We start from the raw sequence: 25,638 nt of genomic DNA, 5'->3' as shown, positions 1-25,638 counted from the left end.
CCACAAGGAGATCCAACCAGTCCATCCTAAAGGAAATCAGTCCTGAATATTCATTGAAAGGACTGATGCTGAAGCTGAAACTCCAATACTTTGGCCACCTGATGCGAGGAACTGACTCATTGGAAAAGACCCTAATGCTGGGTAGGATTGGGGGCAGGAGGAGAAGGGGACGTCAAAGGATGAGATAGTTGGATGACATCACCGCCTAGATGGATACGAGTTTGAGCAAGCTTGGGGAGTTGGTGATGGACATGGAACCCTGCAGTGCTGAAGTCCCTGGGGTTGCAAAGAGTTGGACACGACTGACCTACTGAACTGAAAAGTCACTCATTTTAAGCATGCAATTTAATTATTTTAGTAAAGTTACCGAAATGTGCACTAATCATCACAATCCAGTTTTACATAATTTTCATCATCTCTATAAGACCCCTCATGCCCAAATACCTTTAATCCCTCTTCACATTCCCAGTCCCAGGCAACTGCTAATCTAATTTCTGTCTGTATAGATTTGCATTTTCTGAATAGTTCATATAAATGCAATATACGGATGTTTGTTATTTGACTTCTTTCACTTAGCATAATATTTTTGAGCTTCAGTCATGTTGTAGCATGTATCAGCAGTTTCTTTTATTGCTGAGAACAGTACTCCATCCAATGATCTTTTACCTGCTCCCCAAATCAACCATTATTAGATCCACAACTATAATGCATAAAATCCTTCTGACACCATGACCTCAAAACAGGCCTGTAAACTGCATCCCAGACTGTACCGGCCAGCTTTCAACTATATCCCCAAACTGTGCTATTGATCCTCAAACTTCATCACTAAACTATCCATCCAGGTCCTCATCTTCACTTCCAAATCTTCCAACACACCCTACTTTACCCTCACACTGCCCTCTAACTCCCAAGAATATCCCCAAATTGCCCTTTCAATGATACCCAACTCTAATCCCAAACTCAGTTCAGTTCAGTCGCTCAGTCATGTCCAACTCTTTGCGACCCCATGAATTGCAGCACGCCAGGCCTCTCTGTCCATCACCAACTCCTGGAGTCTACCCAAACCCATGTCCATCGAGTCGGTGATGCCATCCAACCATCTCATCCTCCGTCGTCCCCTTCTCCTCCCGCCCCCAATCCTACCCAGCATTAGGGTCTTTTCCAATGAGTCAACTCTTCGCATGAGGTGGCCAAAGTATTGGAGTTTCAGCTTCAACATCAGACCTTCCAATGAACACCCAGGATTGATCTCTTTTAGGATGGATTGATTGGATCTCCTTGCAGTCCAAGGGACTCTCAAGAGTCTTCTCCAACACCACAGTTCAAAAGCATTAATTCCACAGCACACAGCTTTCTTCACCGTCCAACTCTCACGTCCATACATGACCACTGGAAAAACCATAGCCTTCACTAGATGGACTTTTGTTGGCAAAGTAATGTCCCTGCTTTTAAATATGCTATCTAGGTTGGCCATAACCTTCCTTCTAAGGAGTAAGCGTCTTTTAATTTCATGGCTGCAATCACCATCAGCAGTGATTTTGGAGCCCAAGAAAATAAAGTCTGACACTGTTTCCCCATCTATTTCCCATGAAGTGATGGGACCAGATGCCATGATCTTAGTTTTCTGAATGTTGAGCTTTAAGCCAACTTTTTCACTCTCCTCTTTCACCTTCATCAAGAGGCTGTTTAGTTGTTCTTCATTTTCTGCCATAAGGGTGGTGTCATCTGCATATCTGAGGTTATTGATATTTCTCCTGGCAGTCTTGATTCCAGCTTGTGTTTCTTCCAGCCCAGCGTTTCTCATGATGTACTCTGCATATAAGTTAAATAAGCAGGGTGACAATATACAGCCTTGACGTACTCCTTTTCCTATTTGGAACCAGTCTGTTGTTCCATGTCCAGTTCTAACTGTTGCTTCCTGACCTGCATACAAGTTTCTCAAGAGACAGGTCAGATGGTCTGGTATTCCCATCTCTTTCAGAATTTTCCACAGTTTATTGTGATCCACACAGTCAAAGGCTTTGGCATAGTCAATAAAGCAGAAATAGATGTTTTTCTGGAACTCTCTTGCTTTTTCGATGATCCAGTGGATGTTGGCAATTTGATCCCAATCGCAAACTCCTCTCCAACAATTATAAAACTCATCTCCCAAATTTCCCTTCCAAGTGCTCCCAACTCTACCTCTAAATACCCCTTAACTAACTTGCCTTGGTCCCACAGCTACAGCCCCAAACTATACCTCCAAGCCACACTTCAGTAATAGTTATAGCTGTCTTAAATTACAGTCTGCCTCCGTATCCACTGGTCCCACATCTGGGGATAGGGAGGGCCAATTGTGTTATGCCGTTTTATATAAGGGACTTGTGCATCTTGGATTTTGGTATTTGTGCATGGGGGTGTCCTGGAACCAATCTCCCCTTGGATATCAAGGGGTGACTGTAAATGCAATACACCCACAAAACATTTTCCAGTTTTCTCCAACTCTACCACCCAAACCACCTTCCAGGGACTCCCAACTATACCTCCAAACCTCTGGGAGTCATCCTCTGGTGACTCCCCCAACACCACCTCAGTCTTCCCTTTGATGGATCCAACTGCACCGAAACGTTTTCTAATGCCCCCATTATACCCTCAAACTGCCCTCAATAAGCTTCAAGCATACCCTTGAGTCCCTCTGACAATCCTCAAATCTACCCCTAAGCTTCCTGTGGCTACTGTGATGAATCACCACAAATTTGGTGGTTTAAAACGTAAAAAAAATAAAATAATTGATTCCCTCAGTTCTGAGGGCCAGAAGACCAAAATTAAGGTGCCAGCAGGGTCATGCTCTCCTCAGAGGCTCCAAGGGAGAATCTGCTTGTTGCTGCTTCCTCTTTTGATGAATATCCGCCTTTTTTGGCTTGTGGCCATTTCAGCACAATCTCTGCTTGATGGTCACATTGTCTTCTTTTCTGTCAAATATGCCTCTGCCTCCTTCTTAGGAAGACACTATAGTTACAATTAGAGTTGCTTGGAAAATCCAAGATAATCTCTCCATCTCAAAATTCTTGCCTTAATCACTTCTGCAAACTGCAGAGTCCTTGGTCTTTTTCTTTTCTTCTTTTTTCTCATTTAAGGTAAATTCAAAGGTTACAGAGATTAGGATGAGCATATCTCCTGGTGAGGACAACAGTCAGCCTACAGCAGTACACCTTTTGGCCTCCAAAGATACACATCCACTCTATGTGAAAAACACATACCTTATCCCAATACTCCCAGAATTTCAACCCGTCACAGCATCAAATCAAGTTCAAAATCTGAGTTTAATATCATCAGATCAGAGATTTCACATCTCATCATCTAAATAATCTAAATCAGGTATGAGTGAGACTCTGGGTATGATCCACTCTGAGGCAAATTTCCTCTCCATCTCTGAACTTGCGGAAATACAGAACATGTTATCTGTTCCCAAAGCACATTGGTGGGACAGGCATAGGATAAGAGTTATAGATATTCTTATTCCAAAAGGGAGAAAACAGAAGGGGAAAAAAGGGTGTGACTGGTCCCAGGTACTTGTGAAATCCAGCAGGGCAAGTTTTATTTAGTTGCAAGGCTTGAGAAGAAGTCTCTGTGGCTTGAGGCTTCACATGTGGGCTCAAGGCTGTGCCGTCAGAGTCATTCTTCCTTTCCCTTGAAGGGTAGCACACATTTGCAACTGAGTAGTTTTAGCCTGTATCATTCCAGTAAAATTTTGAGAGTCCAACATCATTCTTTCATTTCATCCTGTATCTGTTATTTTTTTAAGCCCATTAGGCAGTGTTTCTGTCTGCATAACATTCTGAAAAATCTTTTGGGTCTCCCATGGGAGGCACAGACACTCACATCATTAGACAAGAAAAGTGGAGATAGTGTCAGTTGCTCAGTCGTGTCTGACTCTTTGAAACCCCATGGACTGTAGCCCAACAGACTCCTCTGTCCATGGAATTTCCCAGGCAAGAATACTGGAGTGGGTTGCCATTCCCTTCTCCAGGGGATCTTCCTGACCCAGGGATAGAACCCACATCTCCTTCATTGGCAGGCAGATTCTTTACCGTCTGCACCACCACAGGAGCTCATTAGACAAGAAAGTCCTCCTCAAATTTTTCACGGATAATCCCATCTCTATTCCTGACTTCTGCTGAGATGGTCGAGGGGATCCATGAGTCATACAACATCTCTTTGGTACTAGCAAAAGGCTGTCCTGCCACAGCCTTAGCTTTCTCTCTAGAGCATACTTTCCAGACAATTAATCTCCTAAATTTTGTGTCTTTTGCAATCTGGACTGCCTGAGAATTTTCCAAATCATCAAATCCTGGGTCCATTTTGCTTAATAGTTCTTCCCTCAATTTATCTCTTTCCTTTTACATTTAACCACAAGCAGCAGGAAGAAACCAGGTAGTACCTTCAACATTTTCCTTGGAAATCTCCTCAGCTAAATATACAAGTACATCACTTGCAAGCTCTGCTTTCCATACAACTGTAGGACACAATTCAGCTAAGTTTTCTGCCTTTATATAATAAGGACTTTCTTTCCTCTAGTGTCCAATAACATGTTCCTTGTGTCCTTCTGAGCTCTCACCAGCAGCACCTTTAACATTAATATTTCTACGAGCATTCTGTTTATGATGATATATATATGTTTTCCCTAAGACAGTGTATGCTTTCCCTACTGTGCTCCTCACTTCCTTCTGAGCCTTCATCAGCAGTGCTTTTAACATTCATATTTCTACCAACAGTTTATTCAAGACAATCTAGGCTTTTTCTATCACATACTTCAAAATTCTTCCAGCCTCTGCTCACTAATTCTAAAGCCAGTTCAATATTTTCAGGTATTTGTTATAACATATGGACTTATGTCTATCCTACCCTGCCCCCAATTAATTTGTTGAATCCCTAACCCCCAACATGATTGTATTTGGAAATAGGGCTTTCAAGGAGATGATTAAGGTTAAATGCGGTCATAAGGGTAGGGTCCTTATCCAATAGAACTGGTGTCCTTATGAGAGGAGGAAGAGACACCAAGAGTGCACATGCATGAAGGAAAGAGCATGTGAGGACACAGCAAAAAGCAGTCATCTGTAAGTTAAGAAGACCACTCTCATCAGAAATCAGCCCAGATAGCCCATTGATCTTGGACTTCTAGCCTTCAGGACTATGAGAAAATAAACTTCTATTGTTTAATACACCCAGTCTGTGGTATTCTATTACGACAGCCCAAGCAGATTAAGACAGAGCAGCATCTCATATCCAGGTACCAAAATCTACTTTATGTGACTGCTGTAACTAATCAACACAAATTTGGTGGCTTAAAAATATAAGAACTCTACTCTTTCACAGTTCTGGGTCATAAATTCAAAATCCGTTTCACTGGGCAAAATCAAGGAGTCAGCAGGGCCATACTCTCCTTGGAGGCTCTAGGGGAGAACATGTTGCCTCTTTCAGCTCCTGGTGGCTGCTGGCATTCCTTGGCTTGTGGCCATATCATTACAATCTCTGCCTCTGTGGTCATGTTGTCTTCTCCTTTACGGTTTCTCAAATCTTTCTATGGTTTCTTAGTATAAGGACATGGGGTTACAATTAAGTTCCATTCAAATAATCCAGGACAATCTCCTGATCTCAAAATCCTTAATTTAACCACATTTGCAATGCCCCCCTTTTTGCCGTATAAGGTAATATTTACAAATTCCAGGGATTAGGACATGGATATCTTTTGGGAGGCCATTAGCCCACCACACTATCTTATGACAGTTAACAGGTCTATGAAAAATTCCTTAAACTAGAAAAGACCAAACACTAACTTTCTATACTCCCTCCAACTGCATCTCAAACCATCTTCCAACCACCCTCCCCAAAAGTATTCCCAATTTACCCTCCAGTAGCTCCTACCTACACTCCTATACTGTCCTCTAGTAGCCCCATTTCTCCTGAAGATGTGATTCTTTAGTTGTGTACCAACTGTCCTGTAATAGACCCCAACATCACCCCCACACCATTCTCAATCACCACCACCATCTCTTTATAAATATCTCCAATTTCACCACCCAACTGCCCTCTCTTCTCTCTCCAAATCTCCCATTTACCCTACTCTTCAGTTGCATTGCAATGAAACCCCAACTTCCAGAGAGAGAGACAGAGACAGAGATTGAGAAAGCAGTGTTGAAAAACTTGTGACTTGTGAGCAAGAGATTAAAAGAGACAGAGAGATGGAGGATGGATGCAGGGTATGTGATGGGGATGCACATGTCATGGAGATATTTGGGATGTGTGTATGAGGCTGGTGTTTGTAGAATTGGGGTATGTGACAGGATAGCTAATCTTTGGGTTTAATGCTGTAAATTTTTTCTCTCAGTCTGCTGCAAGTCTTTTAACTCTGTTTATAGCATATTTCATCAGATTATAGTTTTATATTTTGATGGGTAAAACTGGAGAAATGGTGGAGCATGGTGATAAAGAGTGCCTGGTTTCCACAGTAGGTTTTATAAACTGAGGTGACCTAGGGCAAGTGACTTAACTTTGCTGTACCTTGATTTCCTAACCTGTAGGATGAGTAATAAATGGAAGCCTCCTCAGAAGTCTGTGTTGAGAATTAAAATGAATTAATACAGATAAAGTGCCAAGAATGATTGATAAATGTTGTTTATTGTTATTTCCTTTATAGCTTTGTTTTTTGTATCCTGTTTAAGAAGGCCTTCTTTTTTTGCCAAAGACTTAAACCTATTCTCCAAACATATTTTGTTCTGATATTTCTTACAGGTGTTTTGTGTTTGGCCACGGCACGCAGCATGTGGGATCTTAGTTCCCCCCGCAGGGATCGAACCTGGGCCCTCTACAGTGGAAGCATAAAGTCTTAGCCACTGGACAACCAGAAAAGTGTGATAGGTGGTATTCTTTTTTAATGGTTAGGTCTTTAGCCAATTTAGAATTAATTTTTCTGAATTGAGTAAATTAGGAATCTAATCATTCTTCCCCAGAAGACAGTCATTCTCCCCAGACCATTTTAGTAAATAATCCATCTCCCAGTGACTTGAAGTATCACTATTGTCATTTGCTAATTCCCATAATACATTGATATAGTTTTTCTATTCCTACTCCCATATTACAATGTTTTAATTACTAGAACTTTGTCAGACATTTTGAATTTGGTTAAGATGGTGCCCTCCTCTTTCTTCTTCTTTTATAAAATTAGATATTACTGCATATGTAAGGCACCATAGGAATTTTAACATCAGGTCTGCAAGTTCCATTTTGCAGTTTTTATTGGTAATGTATTGATTTTTAAAAAATTAATTTGGGAAAAATCATCATCTTTATTATGTGGATAGTTTGTAAGCATAGAGGGATGGGGGTGTTTCCCAGGCCAACTTGGGAAATGAGGGTGCCAGTACATGAAGGTGCAAGGCAAATGGGAGCCCAGTGAAGTTCCCAGTGGTCCAACTGATGGGCATGGTCTTGGGATGTTGGGAGGGATAAACGGAGGGCTGCAGGTCCGGGTGTTTTGTGAGCTGACTGTGCATCTGAAGATCTGGGTGGGACTCTCTGCTGTGTGCAAGCCAGCTTGCATATATCTAGCACACAGAGCAGCTCAATAAATGTTTATTAAATCACTGCACAAAGGAGTGAATCAATTAAATTTTGGAGAGATTATTGTATGGCAAACAACCTGCTAGCACTATTCACAATAGTGCTAATCTTCATAATAACCCTGCCAGACAGGTATTACGACCCCCCATTTGACAGGCCAGGAAAACTGAGGCTCAGAGAGGGGAAGTCCCTTGCCCATCTTCAAACCCAGGTCTTTATGATTCCAGAAGTCATCCACAGAAGGGACCAGTTCTCATTTCCATCCTTCCACTCATTCATCCATCTGTCAAGGATTTACTAAGCACCTACTGGGTAGCACAACAATCAAGTACAACCACTCTAAATGACATAGAGTAGGTAGAGGGCTTCTAGGAAGACCATCTGGGTAGCTGGACTTTAGGTACCGAAAGGGTGGGGTTTCTGTTGTGCACCTCCAGGCAATGTATTATAGCTGCCTAGGCCTCAAGGCTAGGGCTTCCCTGGTGGCTCAGTGGTAAAGAATCTTCCTGCCAATTAGGAGGCTTCGGTTCGATTCCTGGGTCGGGAAGATCCCTGGAGAAGGGAATGGAAACCCACTCCAGTATTCTTGCCTGGAAGATCTCATGGACAGAGGAGCCTGGCGGGCTACAGTCCATAGGGTCGCAAAAGAATCGGACACGACTTACTGACAAAACAACAAGGCCTCAAGGCTATGGCTTTGGCTGAGGAGGCAACGCTAGATCAAGGTGGCAGCACAGCTTAGGCAGCAAATATTACGAACATTGGCCTAGACGGGGCGCATTTCCGCAGGTAGAAGCATAGCCTGGAGACCCTCCTCGCGCAGATAAGCCATCAGTACGCAGGCGCAGAAGACCCAAGGCGCGGCTTAATATCTTGCGGAGGGATAATTTGAGAAGAGAAGGCGTGCCTCAATCAAATTACCTCTCATTGATTTGCTTCTGTCTCTGAGGGCGTGGCCTTTTCGCGGAATAAGGGCCGGCAGAACCTAGTTCTCTCGCAGTTCGGAGGCGTAGCTTAGGGCGGGCCCTTGAATCCCCCCTCAGTGATTGGTCGCCTTCCGGATAGCTGTCTATCCGCGGTTCGGTCACTTCCTGTGGAGTTTCCCCAACCCGGGGAGGAGGGGGAAAAGGGCGAGGGGGAGGAGGGCGGTCGTCCGGGGTTAGGTTGAGGGGGTAGTTAGTCCGTTCTGGGCGGGGGATGACTCACGGCCCATCCCATCTCCCCGACGCCGTCCGCCCGCGCAGAGCTCGCTCCATGGCTTAGCGGAGGAGGCGGTGGCGAGTGGGGGAGGGGACTCTTAATTTGTTAGGGGTACCGGGCCGAGGCCCGACCGGCCTGGCAGGGCTCACCCGGGGCCGGGCGTCATGTCTCATGCGGCCGAGCCAGCTCGGGACGGCGTAGAGGCCAGCACGGAGGGCCCTCGAGCCGTGTTCCTGTTGTTGGAGGAGCGCAGGCCGGCCGACTCAGCCCAGCTGCTCAGGTGCGGGGCCGCCTGGGGCCGGTAGTGCTAACTGGGGTTCCTGAGGGCCTGATATGGGGGCAGCGGGGGCCCAAGACTGTGATTGGAGTCCCTTGGCCTAGACTTGGAGGACGTCTGGGCGCCAGACCTGGGGGGGCACCTAAGAATCTGGCTGTGGCCTGCTTAGACTGAAGCTTAGAAGTCATGGAAGTGCATTAAGGGAGGCCTGGTTCAGATTTGGAGGGCCTCTTGACTAGGTCTACAGGGGCTGATTCTGTTGTGTCCAGAAACTAGTCTAGGGTTGCTGAGCTTTGAGTACTGAGACTCTGACTAGCGACTGAATTTGGGGTCCTTGAGTCGTGGATGAGGGGACACTGAGGTGAGGCACTGATTTGAAGGGGCTTTTTCCCTCCAGGAAGGGCTCCTGGAAGAGAGAGGTACTGTCTTGGGAGCTTGATGACTCCCAGTGGCTGGTTGCTGGAGGCATGTTAAGGATAACATGACTCTGGAGGGATTTGGGGGTATCTCGAATATACTGGGTGGAACCATCCTTGTGAGTGTGTGAGTGAACAAGAAAAGCAACATTAGTCAAGACTTGATCAGAGTAATCCCCTCACCTGCCCACCTATCCAGCTGGGTAGTGGAAAAGCCCTCTTCCTAACACCCCTATAGGGGCTTAAATGGGAGACAGTTAGACAGACAGGCAATGGAGATGGTGCCACCTCTTATCTCAGAGAAGGCCTCAGACCTTATTTCAGAACCCAGAGGAGGGTCTTGTTCCTGCTGCTGCCTGCCCTAGTCTCTCAGTCAGCCCTTTTCACCCCCTACACACACACACAGTTTTTTTTTTTTTTTTAAATCTCACCTTTCCAGACTGTCTCTCAGGCCCTGGAGACAATCTTGAATCTGACCCTAGAGCTGGAATGAGCACCAATTGCACCATCCTTGCCTAGGTGAATCCTCTCTGACATCTTAGCCTCACTTCCATCAGAGGGCCTGGAAGCCCCAGCCGTCTCTGTGTATACCCTGCCTATCCCAGCCCCAGTGCCCAACTCTTCCAACTTCTGTGCAATGGATGTGTGAGCATGGGAGGGGGCTTTGCCTACTTTCTGCCTTGGGATTTTGCTGAGCTCAGCGGCTCCCTGAGCTTCCTCTTCCCGGCTTCCTGGGTGGTTTGGGGCCCCAACTGTGGGTGAGGAAAGGGAGGAAGACAGATTCTTGGGGAGGGGCAAGAATTCTTGTCAAGTGAAGTCAATGACAATTTCAGGATTCTAAATCTTTGACTAAATTCAGGGATGCATATCCATCTGTCTACATGTTAATGTCCCTCACACACTAGGGTCTTGCAGCCAGCATGGAGGGTTGAGTAGGAGCCTTTCCATATATCAATTAACCATCTTCTAATGTCTTTATAACAACTTAGAGCATCACAGTAGTGGCAGTAGTTGAAGGGGAGGGGTGTTCGTGGCTTTTCATTTTGTGTGTCAGCGGGTTTTGGTATTGGAGGTGCGTTTGTGTTTTGATTTATTCAAAAAACTGGAGAGGGCTGGGCAGGCTCCTTTGACCAAGAAAAAAATGTTCATATAAAGCGGATCATCCGCCCAAATTCTCCCTCTTGTAAATCCAGATTTTTGGACCGAGGGGAGCCTCTGTTATTCCCATCTTGTTTTTGGATGCCTATTGGCATCCCACAAACTCTGGCTGGGGCAGGGTTGGTGGGGAGGGGGCAGGGCTCATTTGCAAAGCAGTGGATCCTTCAGTAAAGTGAATCAGCTACCCCGGTTCTCTTTGTGATGCATTCAGTTTGTGTTACAATGGACTGTTCTGCAGAGGGATGTCCCTACTTGGACCAACGTGGGCTCACCTTCAGCAGCTAGGAAAACAGCAGGGGCTGTGGGAGCTGGGTGAACTCTGAATGCAGAGTCAGGAATCCCTCAAAGTGAATTGTCACTCCTAAATTCTTCATTTCTATTTTCCTGAAACCCAGGTTGTACTCGTGATTGTTAGATTGAGGAGCTGGGATCCAGGCTTATTATTTTGAATCTTAAGGAACTATGAGTAACATGGAGCAAGAGAGTGGGGAGGGAAGAATACCTGGGAATTCATGGTGGTGGTTTCAGCAAAGTGGTGGAACGTGAGGGCTACACTCGGTTCTCCTCCCTCCTGGTGTGTGCTGCTGTTCTTTCTCTCTCTGTGTGTGTGTCTTGGTGTGTGCTTCTGTTCTTTCTCTGTGTGTGTGTGTGTCTGTCTGTCTGTCTCTGTCTGTCTTAGGGGCATGATGTCTGCATACAATCACTGACCATTACCCCTCCCTTTTCCCCACCCTCAGCCTGAACTCTTTGCTTCCTGAGTCCGGGATTGTTGCTGACATTGAGTTAGAAAACGTCCTTGATCCTGACAGCTTCTGCGAGCTCAAAAGCCAATCCCTGTCGCTACGCTCAAGGTATGTCTCCTCTGACTTCCCCTCCCGATTCCTCAGGCACCTCCATCCCTTCTTGATGGGCAGAGGTCCTCAGTGCCAGCCCAGCCCATTCTCTCACCAGCCTGAACTTTTCAGAGAGTAAAATTAAGGGCCAGAAAGAGCATATGAAAAGCAGGAGGCCAAACTAGGATTCCAGTATCTCAGACAAAATCTCTGCTTCCTCCCGCCCCACCTGCTCATCCATTCATAGATAAAAATTGCAGCCTGCCTGGAGTTCCCAGGCCCCGGGCGTGGAGTGCTTAAGCCCAGCCCCCAAGTGGGTGGAGCCATTCCCCAAATCCCTGGTCGCCCTCCCTAGTAACTCCACGAATTCATTCCCCCTCCCCGCCCTTTAAGAACCCCTGCTGGTGTGTTCTTCCCCCCTCCCAAGCTTGCAAAGTCGAAATGTGCTGAGTCATGGGCCTGGGCTTTAAGAGAGGGGAGGGGACCTGGAAGAGGGGCAGGAAGAGAGGATTGTGAAATCTCCTTTTCAAGACTGACTAGCTCCTGGGACCAGAGGCCTCAGCAGGGAAGAAGAAGGGCTTTCGGTTGCCCGGAAGCCTGATGCTCACCCCCAGGAGATCAGGGAGTATGTCCAGCCCGAAATAGAGCTTAGGAGCCTTCTGTGCCACAGTGTTAATTCTGTTTCCTTCAGCTCTCCTTTAGATTGCTCCCAGAGCTGAACAGTGGTATCTCAGCTCAGTATCTTGAACAGGCCTCAGTCCTGGCTTCTCCCTAAGGACTGAGAGCTAAAATTGTCCCAGCAGATTGTGAGACCTGAGTGTGGCGACTGGGTCTGGTTCCTGTATCTCCCCTCTATGTTGTGGCCTTTGGAGGCGGAGAACAGGCCAGATTCTTCTGTGTGCTCCATCCCACTGTGACTCCTTGGGCTGGGGGCTGAGACTTTTAGCTTACCTGTGGCCCCGTATTTCCCATTCCACAGCCTCCCAATATCACTGCAGGCCACACCAGCCGCCCCAGCTACACTCTCTGCATCATCTTCTCCAGGGGGCTCCAGGACCCCTGCCATGTCGTCCTCTTCTTCATCGCGGGTCTTGCTGCGGCAGCAGCTAATGCGGGCCCAGGCCCAGGAACAGGAGAGGCGTGAGCGTCGGGAACAGGCCGCAGCCTCTTCCTTCCCTAGTCCTGCACCTGCCTCTCCCGCCATCTCTGTGGTTGGCGTCTCTGCTGGGGGCCATACACTGGGTCGTCCTCCCCCAGCTCAGGTGCCCAGGGAGGTGCTCAAGGTAAGGCCACATCCAGAGGCCCTGGGAGGGGCTCCTGGTGACTGAGGATTGGCTCTGGTGGCTTTGGGGTGAGGTCCTAGGGGCTCTAAAGGAGGGTCTTAGGTACTGGTAAAAGGGGGGTGTGTTAGTGTCCCACTGTGCTTTGGGTTTCCAAGGTGTTCCCGTGGAGTTGTGAGGGGTTCTTGGGGGCCATAGGATGTCTTGGTGGCCCGTGGAGGTGCACGAGTGCCCTGGAGTCTGTGAAGTGACTCCGTAGGAAGCACTTTGTGTCTGGTAATGCATTAGGAGTTCTTTGGCATTGGAGTGTCTTGGGAAGCTGTGTGTGTGGTTCCCCGCTTTGTTAAGCGGGGTCAGAGACTTTGCAGATGTGGGGAGTCTTGGGGACTGTGACAAGCTCCTCCAGAAGCAGAAGGAGTCTGCCAGCCATGGATAGATCTTGGGGGGCTGCGCAGGATCTCTGAGAGAGGGAGTTTGGGTCCTGGGGGAGAGTTACCAGTGTTTGGGGGTTGGGGGAGGGTTCTCAGATTCTGGGCCTGGCTTGCCATCCTAAGCCTAGAAACAGATGACTTCTGGAGGCAAAATGGGGCTCAGAGTCACTCTTTCTGAGTGAGCCCTGTTCTGCCTTGTTCCCTCCTACCCCGCCTCCCCTTCATTCCACAGGTGCAGACCCATCTGGAGAACCCAACACGCTATCACCTACAGCAGGCGCGCCGACAGCAGGTGAAACAGTACCTGTCCACCACACTTGGGCCCAAGCTGGCTTCCCAGGCCCTCACCCCTCCACCAGGGGGTGCTAGTGCCCAGCCGCTCCCCACCCCCGAGGCTGCCCACGCTCCTGGCCCCACCAGCAGTGCTCCCAACAGCCCCATGGCGCTGCTCACCATCGGGTCTAGCTCAGAGAAGGAGGTGAGTGGCTGCAGACGACCCTCACATGCTCCCCCCACCCCAGCTTCTTCTAATGCTCTTCCATATTTCTTCTCCCAGATTGATGATGTCATTGATGAGATCATTAGCCTGGAGTCCAGTTACAACGATGAGATGCTCAGCTATCTGCCTGGAGGCAACACAGGGCTGCAGCTCCCCAGCACGGTGAGGCCCTGAGAGGGGAGGTTGGTCTAAAAATTTGTATGTCTCTCTGTCCCTGAGGGATAGCTTATGTACACCCAAGATGGCTATATATAAGAGATTCTCGTGTTGAATTGTTCTGAGATAGAGTGTGGGGGCTGAATGATAAGAACGGGGCACATCAGTGCCCTGGGGCCATGTTGGACTGCACGAACAGGTTGACTTTGTAGATTTTGATACATACACGGTGGGAACTTTATGGACATATTAGGGCATACCAAAGCACTCATGCTTCACTGTGAGAAAAAAGAAGAGGAGGACTCTTGTAGCATTTTGAAAGTATTAAGACATTCAGATCATGAGGACATACATACACAGACCATGAAGTGATTGGAACATGATATGCCAAAGGTAGCCAGATTTGATGTACTTGGACCTTGAAGTAATTAGAACGTACCACATCTCTTACAGTGAACTGTGCCAAGAGGCTGGGTCCTTGTAAAGATTGGATAAAGCTTTCTAGAGTAAGAGATGTATCAGTGAACTATAACATTCTGGTTTTGAACATTCCAAGAGTGCCATAACTCGCTTTGGGACATAGCAAGTGGCTATAGCTTTACTTCTTTCCAGCTCATCGAGAGGATAGAAGCACATGTAAAAATGGTATCAATTTATCAGAATTTTTCATTGATTTGGACAACAGCTAAAGATTGGGATTTATATTAGACAGATCCAGTGGACTAGTAGGGGGTTTCAAGAAATGAAAACTCATCAAGAGGTGGGACTGATCGATTATGGATTAGTTTCTTGCCCTTAACTAGGTGATGTAAAAACAGTGCTTGTTGAGTGGTTGGAAAAGAAATCCTGAGAGATCAGAATGTGCAAGATGTTAGAGTCAGGACCTTGATGAATGGCAGCTGGAGATTGTATGTAATGTGGTGCAATGAAGTCACAGCAAAAGACTGGAGATTGGGCTGGAGAACTTTCCAGAAGGCCAGATTTGGGGTGGAATATTGCCATGACAATTTCCCAAGGTCTGAGAAGGCTGGGTTGGAGTGTTCCAGGAATGCTGAATTGGAATGTCATGCTAGGAGGGGCTGAAATGTTGCATTGGAGCTGATAAAGACCTGAGAAGGGTGGTTTCCTGGCACTTCTCTTCAGAGCCAGCCCTGGGGTTTGGGAGAGAGGCTTCAGAAGTCTCCAGGGGATTGGAGGGGCTATGGGGTCACAATGAACGGGTCAGGCAGGGTCCAGTCCCCCAGCAAAGCAGGGTAGGTCTACTAGACCCTGTCCTTCCTCTGAGTCACTGTATGAAATTCCCTTGATGGAGAAGGAAGGGTTCCCACATGGAGCCAGGCAATCCTTGCATGAGGGGGCCCATCTTTGGGGTGTGTGGAGGGTCAGGAACTAGGTTTGGAGAAGAGGCCGAGCCTGGGGTCTGTTCCAACCATGGTTTTTCTGCTCGCTCTGCTCACAGCTGCCTGTGTCAGGGAATCTGCTTGATGTGTACAGTAATCAGGGCGTGGCCACACCAGCCATCACCGTCAGCAACTCCTGTCCAGCTGAGCTGCCCAATATCAAACGGGAGATCTCTGGTAAGGAACAGGGTCTTGGCCTCATGCCATCATCCTTTACCCCAGGGCAAGCCCCATTTCTACCAGGTCTGGAGGTCGGGCCTGGTTCTAGGGGAAGTGGGTTTAAACAGACAGTAATAGGGGCTGTTTGCCACCTTTGGCCGTATGGCCTATGGTCCTGCTTTCAGTCCACTTCCTCTTCTCTTGGGTTTAACAAATGGCCTGTCACCATGGCTTCTTTAAAAATCATAAAAAGGGTAGCACTTTGTAAATAGTCACTTCCCCTGCCTGTGCCCACCAAAGCCTACTCCAGTGGCTACATGTGTTGCTTTCCATCGTCTGTCACCTTTCCCTGGCCCAGAAGCCCTGACCACCACCCCACCTCTTCCAGAGACGGAGGCCAAGGCCCTTTTGAAGGAACGGCAGAAGAAAGACAATCACAACCTGAGTGAGTGGGAGCATGTACCCTTGGCTGCGTGCCATGCAGCGCTGCTTCGCTCTGCCCAGCCTTCCGTGAGAGGGTGGGGCTCTCCCTGCAGCAGCCTCTCAACTCCCCAGTTTTTCTTCTTCTTCCCTCCTCGGCCTATTGATAACTCCTCTTTCTTTCCCTCACCTTCCAAGTTGAACGTCGCAGGCGATTCAACATTAACGACAGGATCAAGGAGTTGGGCACCCTCATCCCCAAGTCCAGTGACCCGTGAGTCTGGGCCGGGAGCCCCAGGGCCAGTGGAAGGTGGGGCAAGGGCCCCACTCCCTGAAAGTCATTCCCGGGTGGGCCCACCCTAAATGGGAACCACCCAGGCAGTCCTGCTCCTTTGCCTCTTTCTCACCCAGCTTCCCTCACTCTGAGCAGGGTGGCAGCCCCTCACGATGTCCCAATCTAAAGTTTTAGGTGCATGACATTATGGTCCATGTACCTCGTCCGACCCCCGCATGAGTTTTCTGCTTATTTAGTACTTATTTACTCAAGAAATGTGTTCAGCTGCTTCTGCTTTGTGCCAGGTACCATGCTAGGCCCTGAGGATACCAGAGGGCACAAAATACACAAAAGTCCCCAACCTCATGGAACTGATGAGTGGGGGCAGACAGACAGCAAACAGGATAAATAAGTAAAATCTGGTGGTTATGATGAGTGTGGTGGAGAAGAATGAAGAATGGAAGGAAGAAGGGGGGATGTGGGGAAGGTCACAGTTTGGGGTGAAGAGGGTGGGGACAGGGCAGGCCTCAGCTGATGAGGAAACATTTGAATAAAGAGCCTGAGGAGGTGAGGCTGGAGCCATATGGGTGTCTAGGGAAAGAGAGAGCTCAAGGTAGAGGGCAGAACTGAGCTGGAGGCCTGATGTGGGAATGATTTTCCATGTTTTAGGAGCATTGAGAAGCCATTGTGGCTGCAGTGAGATGAATCAGAGGGGGGGTCAATAAGAGGAGCCGTAAGGGATCAGGTCAGGGAGTCTCCTGGGTTCGTAGTGTGATGGGGAATCATTGGAAGGTTCCAGGCAGGTGGTTTTCATCTGAGCATTCCATACCCTTGATGGGCCTACACTTCAAGTTCCAGGCATGTGGCTGGGTGCTCTGTCTACCTGGTGCAGCGCCCCCTTCAGCTCCCGAGAGACTCCATATGCAGCATTCCCTTATTTCCTCCTCCTCGGGCCCCACAGGGAGATGCGCTGGAACAAGGGCACCATCCTGAAAGCCTCCGTGGATTACATCCGCAAGTTGCAGAAGGAGCAACAGCGCTCCAAAGACCTGGAGAGCCGGCAGCGATCCCTGGAGCAAGCCAACCGCAGCCTGCAGCTCCGAATCCAGGTCTGGAAGGAGGAGGCAGTAGCAGAGGTGGGGGTGGAGGGCTTCCTGAGGCAGAAGCAGAGGAAGAACAGGCCAGGATTTCCCCTCCGGGCATATCTGGGGGATCCCCAGGCTTCCTGACTCACATGTTGATGATGACGATCATAAGCAGTGATCATAGCATTGTGCTAGCACTAAGTTGCTTCAGTCATGTCCGACTCTGCGACTCCATGGACTGTAGCCCGCCACGCTCCTCTGTCCATGGGATTCTCCAGGCAAGAATACTGGAGTGGGTTGCCATGCCCTCCTCCAGGGGATCTTCCCCACCCAGGGATCAAACCCAAGTCTCTTACGTCTCCTGCATTAGCAGGTGGGTTCTTTACCACTAGCACCACCTGAGAAGATCAATCATAACATTAACAAGAATAATAATGAATATTGGCTAACAGACATGGTGTTTATCTTGTGCCATGAACTGTGACAACAGCCTTCTCTCCATTTACTAAGTTAATCCTCACAACAATCCTGTGAGACAGGGACCATTATTATACCCATTTTATGGATTGGAACTCTGAGGCTCAGAGACAGATGGTAAGCAACTTGCCTAACGTTATGCAACTAGTGAGTGGCAGAGGCTGAATTTGAACCTAGGCAGCCTACCCTTTTAACTTTTAAATCCTCTGCCTCTGAAGGACCTCTGAACCCTATCTTGTCGCCCCCCCACCACCACCTATGTTTTTCAGGAACTGGAGCTGCAGGCCCAGATCCATGGTCTGCCAGTGCCTCCCACCCCAGGGCTGCTCTCGCTGGCTGGAACTTCAGCCTCTGACAGTCTCAAGCCAGAGCAGCTGGATGTTGAAGAGGAGGGCAGGCCAGGCACAGCAGTTTTTCATGCAGCGGGGGGCCTTGCCCAAAGTGCTCCCCATCAGCAGCCCCCACCGCCACCCTCAGATGCACTTCTGGACCTGCACTTTCCAAGCGACCACCTGGGGGATCTGGGGGACCCCTTCCACCTGGGGCTGGAGGACATTCTGATGGAGGAGGAGGAGGGGGTGGGGGGGGGACTGTCAGGGGGCACCTTGTCTCCACTGCGGGCTGCCTCTGATCCCCTGCTTTCTTCAGTATCCCCTGCAGTCTCCAAGGCTAGCAGTCGCCGCAGCAGCTTCAGCATGGAGGAGGAGTCCTGATCACGCCTCACCCCTCCCCTGGGACTTCCCCACCCAGGAAGGGAGGACTTGTCAGGATGAGGCCCCACCTTTTCCCCCACCTTTCCATGAGACTGCCCTGCCCAGGTGTATCCCGGGGAAAAGGAAACTTGATGAGGCCCCACCTCTTCCCCACAGGACAGGCCAGTGCAGGTAATGAGGCATGGAGAGGGTAGGGATATCAGGGCCTGTCTCCTGCAGATCACAGCCTGACCTTGTCCCATGGGACCCGCCCTTCCCCAGGTGAGGGAAAGAGATGGGATGAGGTTGGCCCCTGGCCCCTAGGGACTGTCCTAGCTGGTTTTCTAGGATAAAGAGGTGTCTGGATACTCCTCCATCCCATCTCTTGGAACCACCAGTCTAGTCCATCCTGGGAAGGAAGAGGAGTCAAAATGATGGTGGTCCCAGCCTAGGTGTTTAAGCCCTGTCCCTTCCCCTGTGAATCCTGCCCTGCCCAGGCAAGGAACAGAAGTGAGGATGAGAGCCAGCCCCTTCACCTGGGAACTCAGTCCTGGCCTCCTAACAATGGAGGAGTCAGGCCCTGCCCCTTCCCCATAGCAACAACTCAGCGCAGGTATTTCAGGTGTGGAGGAGTCAGTAAGATCAGGCAGCTTTGTGGAGATCACAGTCTTTGTCTTTTAGCAATATCCCATCCAGCATTCCATACTGCAGGGAGGAGTGGTACTTAAGCTCCCCACCCCCGCCTCCTGACCCCCGCCCCGCCCCCCACACCTTAACCTGGGACCAACTTGACCTAACCTAGGAGGGCTTTAAGCTGACCTTGCCCTTGAAGAAGGGGGCAGATCTTGAAATCTTGTGAGTTGACATTCCAGACCTAGATCAGGAGTGAGTGAGAGTTAGACCCCATACCCTTAGGCAGAGTGTTGCTTCCTTCCTTTCAGGGGTAGGCTGGAGAGGTGATGGAGATTAGGGAGTACTTGGTCGAGTTTTACACAACCAGCACCATAGTACTCTTTTTTCCAACATGTAGAGGAACAGGATGAAGGAACGGGCCTTTCCAGGGAGTTCCCCAGCCCAGGAAAAAGTGGAAGCCTATCCCACCAAGACAGGCATAGGGGGAGGATTGCGAAAGCATACATACCTACTCTTTTGTTTATCTGATTTTTTAATTGACACCCCCCCACTCAGAAGCTAAGTCACCCCCAACCTCTGGCCTCCACCCAGTTCTCCATTTGGAGAAATCTCCCCATTTCAGAGTTATCAAGAGACACTCCCTGCTTATCCCCATTCCTCCTACACATACACCCAAGGTTGTTGGCTTTGAATTGTTGGGGCCATGCCCCGAGGAGAGTGTTCTGAGGGTTCTGTAGGTTTGTGTTTAAAATAAATGTTAGGCGTGTTTGATGCGCTTTTTACTTTGGCAAAGAGTCTCCTGTCCTTGCTTTTGTCTGTGCAGTGAGCATGGCTCGTGAAGGCCAGGAGGGAGAAAGGTTCTTGGAAGAAACATTTGAGAGGATGAATAAAACAATTTAGATAGAGGGGCTGGAGGAAAACAATGTACAAACAAAATCAGTCCTCAACTATCTGCCAGCAGCCGGTTGTAAGTGTTGTAATTTTTTATTCTAAGGAATATTCATCAAGAGAGTACCGGTTCCTATTCCTATTTCATGTCTTAAGAAACACAGATTCAGAGTTTGAGAACTATCTGAAGATACATAACTGGTCAATGGATGAAGAGCTTAATGGTAAAGTTAGGTAAGTGAGGGCTCTGGTTTGAAAAATGTCACTGACGACAGACTAGCCAAAAGAGATTTTTTTTGCAAGTTCACTTTTGAAACTTATAAAAAAAAGGAGTATATGATGATATCTACTGGCAAACAGTAGAGGTATTCCAGATGGTGAAAATGGCAAAGACAAAACCTGTAAAGGTAGAGGAATAAGCAGACAACTTGGTTTTGGAACAGATGTTGACATTTGGGGGGGGGGCAGAATTTAAATGGGAGTGAAGAGACACAAGTATCTTAGGTTGGGAAAAAATACTCTTGGAATTTCTCAACCTAACTGACTCCCAGGACAGGTATCAGGCCTCCTGTGTCACCCCCACGAAACATTGTCCTCTGAGCACTGGGACCCAGCCTGGTCCTGTGTTTCCCCAGTCAGACTGACTACCACACTGCCTTGCACCTTTCTAGCCTAACATACTGTGAGTCCTAGGGCCTGGTTGCTGAGCCTCTACCACCACAATGGTGGTTCTCTGATAGCTTTTTTTCTCCTCAAATTTGCTATATTCTATTTATTTTACAAAGATAACATATAACACCCAGAAATGGTTTTTTAAAGTTTGTATTCTAGAATAATTCAGATTTACAGAAGGGTGGCAAAGATAGTAGAGTTCTCATAGCTATCATCCAGCTCCCCCTAATGTTAACAGCTGTAATAACCATGGCACATTTATTAAGGCTAGGAAAATCGCATTGGCACAGTACTAGGAAGTCCAGACTATTTGGATTTCACTAGTCTTTTCACAAATGTCCTTTTCCTGTTCCAGGATTCAAGTAAGGATACTCTACTTGCTATCTCTCTCTGTGTAACAAATGACCACAGTCTTAGTGGCTAAAAAATCACGCATTCATTATCTCCCAGTTTTTGCAGGTCAGGAATCCAGGCTGGCTTAGCTGGGTCCTCTACTCCAGTGGCTGTCACACTAATGCAGTCAGGGGAGGTGTGGGTAGGACTGAGAGCTCATCTGAAAGGGGGACTGGACAAGAATCTGCTCCATGCTAATATGGTTTGGGGCAGACCTCAGTTCTCTGCAGCCTGTTAAACTGAGGGCCTCAGTTCCTTGTTGGCTGTCAGCTGGAGGTGCCCTCAGTCCTTACCATGTGTGTCTTTCCTCCCATGAGGCAGCTCACAACATATGTAGTTTGCTTCATCAAAGTCAATGTTAGAAGAGTCCGCAAGCAAAACGGAAGTTACAATCTCTTGTAATCCAATATGGAGGTGACATCCCCTCACCGTTAGGGCATTCTGTTGGTTAGAAGCAAATTACTCATGGGAGAGGATTACACAAGATCATGAATATCAGTAGGACCACTGAGGGGCTGTCTTAGAAGCTCCCTACCACACTGGGTTGAGCTGTCATATTTTCATGGTCTCCTCTGACAGTTTCTCAGTCTGCCATTGAGAAGGCATTGTACTATGCCAGAGGTAACAAGCACATCTAGTACCCAGATCTTGGTTTCTAAGTGCCACGCTCCAATAAAAGGAACATGGGCTCCTTTGAGGAATGACTGATTTTAAGGCTGGTGAATAGAAATTTAACAAGACAAGCCTGGAGCATTGTGCAGTGCCAGAAAGTAAGGAAGAACCTAAAAAAAAAAAAAAGAGACTGTGTCATAAAGATGCGGCAGCCAATCTGAAAGAACTCCCAACAGCCAAAGGTAGAACAATCTGAGCAGCAAAAAAATAACAATAGTGCTGTATTATAGTCCAAAAACTAAATATCCATGATTCCATACTTATATAAGTCAGTGATATGATTGTATAAGTAAATAAATGCTGGAGATGGGACAACTCTTCCTTGCATAAGACTTCCAAATAATAAATATAGAAGGAATGAGAGAAATGGAAAATTACCACTAGAATACCACAATAATAATTACTCTGGACTGGATCCACAGCTAAATGCTAAAATTAGTGGGCAAAACTTGAAGGTGGGCATACAGTGAGCCTAGACTGCACATTCTTTCTGCCTGGGTCAGGTTTGGGACCCCGCCTGGAGGGAAGTGGAGCCTAGGAAGAAAATAGCAATATAGTTGAGCTGGGTGGGAGAGATCAGATTTCAGACCTTAGGACTAGCAGGCATGGTACTGGAGAAAAAAAGAGCTTTGTAGAGGCAGACTTTCAGAAATCATCATAGGCATTGCTTTAGGTCTTTGACCAAATGCTAGGCTGTGCCGGTTTAGAGTGAGGCACTGCAAGACCAAGCAAAGATCAGTCCTGGGCTTACGTGAACTGAATGGATGCTTGCACATTCCTGGGAGACAGAGATTTTGACAAGCCTTAGTGGAGAATCTTTACCCAATACCCCAGCGAGAAACAGACAGCCCAGAAAGACCATGCCTTAAGACCATGCCGCTTCAGCTCTAGAGTAAAGGTTACTATAGATCTTCTCTAAAATATGCTAAAAACATGCTTCAAAAGGATCAAGTTGAATTGTGACATTTAGAATGTATGTAGATATAGCATATATAACAATAACACAAAAGACAGGATTTGGGAAATGAAACTATAGCTTTGCAAGATTTTTCCCATCTCATATGAGATGGTGCAATATTAACTTTGAGTTGACTGTAATAAATTAAGGATGCATTTTGTAATCACCAGGGCAACATCTAAAAAAGATAATGAAAACAGGTACAACTCAAAAGCCAATAGAGGGCTTCCCTGGTGGTCCAGTGGTTATGAATCCGCTTGCCAATGCAGGGGACATAGGTTCAATCCCTGGTCCGGGAAGATCCCACATGCCATGGGGCAACTAAGCCTGCGTGCTGCAACTACTGAGGCCCATGCGCCTGGAGCCCATGCTCTGCAACAAGAGAAGCCACCACAATGAGAAGCCCATGTACCACAACTGGAGATAGCCTGCGCACAACAATAAAGACTCAGTGCAGACAAAAATGAATAAATAATTTTTAAATAAAAAATCCAATAGAAGAATAACAATTAAATATTGAAATATATTTGGTTAACTCAAAAGACAGATATAATCTCCCATGACAGAAAGCCAATCAGTGGTTGCCTGAGATGGAGTGGAGGGTTGGGATGGGTAACTAAGGAACCTTTTGAGGGTAATGGAAATTTTCTATATATTGATTGTGGTGGTGGTTACAAGGTATGTGTTTGTCAGAACTCATTGAATTATACAAATAGGTAGATAGGTAAATAGAGAATATATCTCAATAAAGTTCATACATTAAAAAAGGAAAAAAGAGACCTGGCTGAAATAATTTTCCCACAGCAAGCAGATCATTTAGTCTGATGAAAATGACAGAAAAAAATGCAGGGGCGTGGGTTTGATCCCACATGTGCTCCAAGAAAAAAAGGATACAATGAGATGCCATTTCTTTGTTCTGAGATTGGAGAAAATTGTAAAATAGAACAACACAGACTATTGGCTAGGCTGTGAGGAAACAGGTACTCAAATACGTTGATAGTGGTTATGAACTTGGAACAGCCCATTTGGAAGGGAATTTAGGAGTATCGACTAAAACCAGATATTCATTAATTTTTTTATGTGACTGCACCAGGTCTTAGTTGCAGCACATGGGATCTTGTTCCCGGACCAGGGATCAAACCCCTTCCCCCTGCATTGGGAGCACGGAGTCTTAGCCACTGGATCACCAGGGAAATCCCCAGATATTCATTTTTTGATGCAGCAATCCCAGTTTTATGAATTTACCCTGAAGATATACCTCAGATAATATTAAAAAAAAACATATATTAACAAGGTTATTCCTTTTGGCATTGTTTATAATTGCAAAATATTAGAAACCGCCTATATGGGCAAACATAGGAGGGTAGTTCAATTATGATACATTGAAAAAATGGGGTATATGTACCTGACACAGAGAGAAAGAAGATATTATCAAATGAAAAATGCAAAGTGCAAAAGAGTAGTTACAGGATGTTACACTTCATGTAGGATATATAAGATAATATACATGTATGTGTTATAGCAGAAAAGTTTTCCTTCTATTCTGTAGGTTCTTTGCTGGTTTAATAATTAAATTGACATAAGACAGATAAATAGGAGAAAAACTAATTTCGTATGTGCAGAATACTCATAAAAATATGAGACCCAAAGGTAGCTGGCCAATTGAGGCTTACATGCCAAACTGAGCTAAGATAAGGGCTTCAGAGAGGTTTCAAAGGGGAGGAGGGCAATTCACAGGATGATAAGAGCAGATGTTTCTTAGTCAAATGTTTGCTTGGCCATGCTGGGTCTTTCAGATAAAACGTTATCTCCGGTATAGTTCTCTTTCTGGGCCAGACCAACTATCTTAATTCTTTTAAGCAGTTAAAGGAGAGGTAGAAGTTTTTCTTGAGTGTGCTAGTCTTGATTATTTTCAGCTTAAAATAAGTCACAACCAAAGTACCACATTTTGTAGACATTTCTCCAAGGAAGACACAGATGGCCAACAGGTACATGAAAAGATGCTCAGTATCGCTAATTATTAGAGAAATGCAAATCAAAGTGGCATATTTTGGGGTGGCATTTCTGCTCCTCTTCACACATGCTCATTTGTGTGAAAAGAAAGAGAAAGGATAAACTAGAAATTAAATAGGTTGGTTACCTCAACAAGGAGGCGGAGAGGAGGGCAAAATGGAATTCAAACAAAAACAAAGGAACCTAACCATATTTCAAATGAACCATGCAGCCTCATGGGGGAGGGGCATTGGGGAGAGGGAGAACTAACCCAAGCAAATTTAAAAAAAAATCTTTTTGGCCACTGGCACGTAGGATCTTAGTTCCCCCACCAGGGATCAAACCTCACCCCTTCCATTGGCATCTCAGAGTCTAAACTACTAGACCACCAGGGAAGTCCAAGCCAAGTAATTTTTGAACACAGTATTTTGACTACCACCAGATTAAAAACAAAAGGAACTGCATCGTATTGAAGCTATGGTAGCCTTGTTAAACACAGTATTTTGACTAGAAACCAACAGGAATCTAAAGACAAAAGAAGCTGTAAAAAGTATTGACCTCTAGTTGGTAGATTTGTTTTTCATACTCTTACGGGTAAGCAATCCTGGAGTTAATGTGGATTATATGATTACACAAATAAGTAAATTTATTGTGGACAGTGGGAGACAGGTTTCTTTCTGTTGGAGAAGAATATGAAAAGTGAGGAAACTAAAATGAATCTTGTGTGTTGTGTTGAAATGGAAGTTATTAGTAGTGTACTTACGTTTTTAAAGTACATATACCTAAAAAATAAAAGGTACTTACCCCCATGGTCCAGTGGTTAAGACTCCTTGCTTCCACTGCAGGGAGTGCAGGTTCTATTCCTGGTCACAGAACTAAGATCCCACATGCCACATGGCATGACCAAAAAATATATATATATAAAATATATATACCTATAGCAAAATATGTAACTAGATATAATAGATATGTGTGTATACATGAATTAGTCCATATACATGTATTTTTTAGCTCTGTACACTGAGAGGGCATAGAAAAAATTACACCCTAGTAGCAATGACGGAGGAGCCTGGT

The 25,638-nt window shown here is 46.7% G+C and overlaps 2 protein-coding genes across 10 annotated transcripts in view; one reads left to right on the top strand and one right to left on the bottom strand.

Moving 5' to 3' along the window:
* CCDC120 (coiled-coil domain containing 120) overlaps positions 1–8,620 on the bottom strand; it is a 30,743-nt gene extending 22,123 nt beyond the window's left edge. Inside the window, exon 1 of the mRNA XM_081564839.1 lies at positions 8,521–8,620. The gene's annotated coding sequence lies outside the window, so the exon portion shown is untranslated. The remainder of the gene's footprint in view (positions 1–8,520) is intronic.
* Positions 8,621–8,731: 111 nt separating this feature from the next.
* On the top strand, positions 8,732–19,781 carry TFE3 (transcription factor binding to IGHM enhancer 3). Of its 9 annotated transcripts, none has more exons than XM_081564848.1 (10): positions 8,732–9,079; positions 11,388–11,501; positions 12,528–12,766; positions 13,427–13,672; positions 13,751–13,855; positions 15,309–15,426; positions 15,797–15,853; positions 16,027–16,102; positions 17,064–17,211; positions 17,934–19,781. In XM_081564848.1, exons 3-10 carry the CDS (start codon positions 12,548–12,550, stop codon positions 18,375–18,377), a joined length of 1,413 nt encoding a protein of 470 aa, XP_081420974.1. In that variant the 5' UTR covers positions 8,732–9,079; positions 11,388–11,501; positions 12,528–12,547; the 3' UTR covers positions 18,378–19,781. The 9 variants fall into 9 exon arrangements, with proteins under 9 accessions (XP_081420974.1, XP_081420973.1, XP_081420975.1 ...); XM_081564847.1 differs by having other exon boundaries at positions 15,767–15,853; XM_081564849.1 differs by having other exon boundaries at positions 12,482–12,766.
* Positions 19,782–25,638: the final 5,857 nt, after the last annotated feature.

Source organism: Giraffa tippelskirchi, chromosome X (genome assembly GCF_054371585.1).
Source record: "Giraffa tippelskirchi isolate mGirTip1 chromosome X, T2T-mGirTip1v1.2.pri, whole genome shotgun sequence".
Classification (NCBI taxonomy): domain Eukaryota; kingdom Metazoa; phylum Chordata; class Mammalia; order Artiodactyla; family Giraffidae; genus Giraffa; species Giraffa tippelskirchi.
The sequence above is the reverse complement of the archived record's forward strand: the minus strand, read 5'-3'. Positions and strand labels throughout refer to the sequence as shown.

Bases quoted from the DNA above. Each gene is read 5' to 3' on its own strand.
- TFE3 (XM_081564841.1), top strand. From the start codon at position 8,964: ATGTCTCATGCGGCCGAGCCAGCTCGGGACGGCGTAGAGGCCAGCACG. The intron at 9,080-11,387 runs GTGCGGGGCCGC...CCCCACCCTCAG, and splicing joins GACTCAGCCCAGCTGCTCAG to CCTGAACTCTTTGCTTCCTG. The intron at 12,767-13,426 runs GTAAGGCCACAT...TTCATTCCACAG, and splicing joins TGCCCAGGGAGGTGCTCAAG to GTGCAGACCCATCTGGAGAA.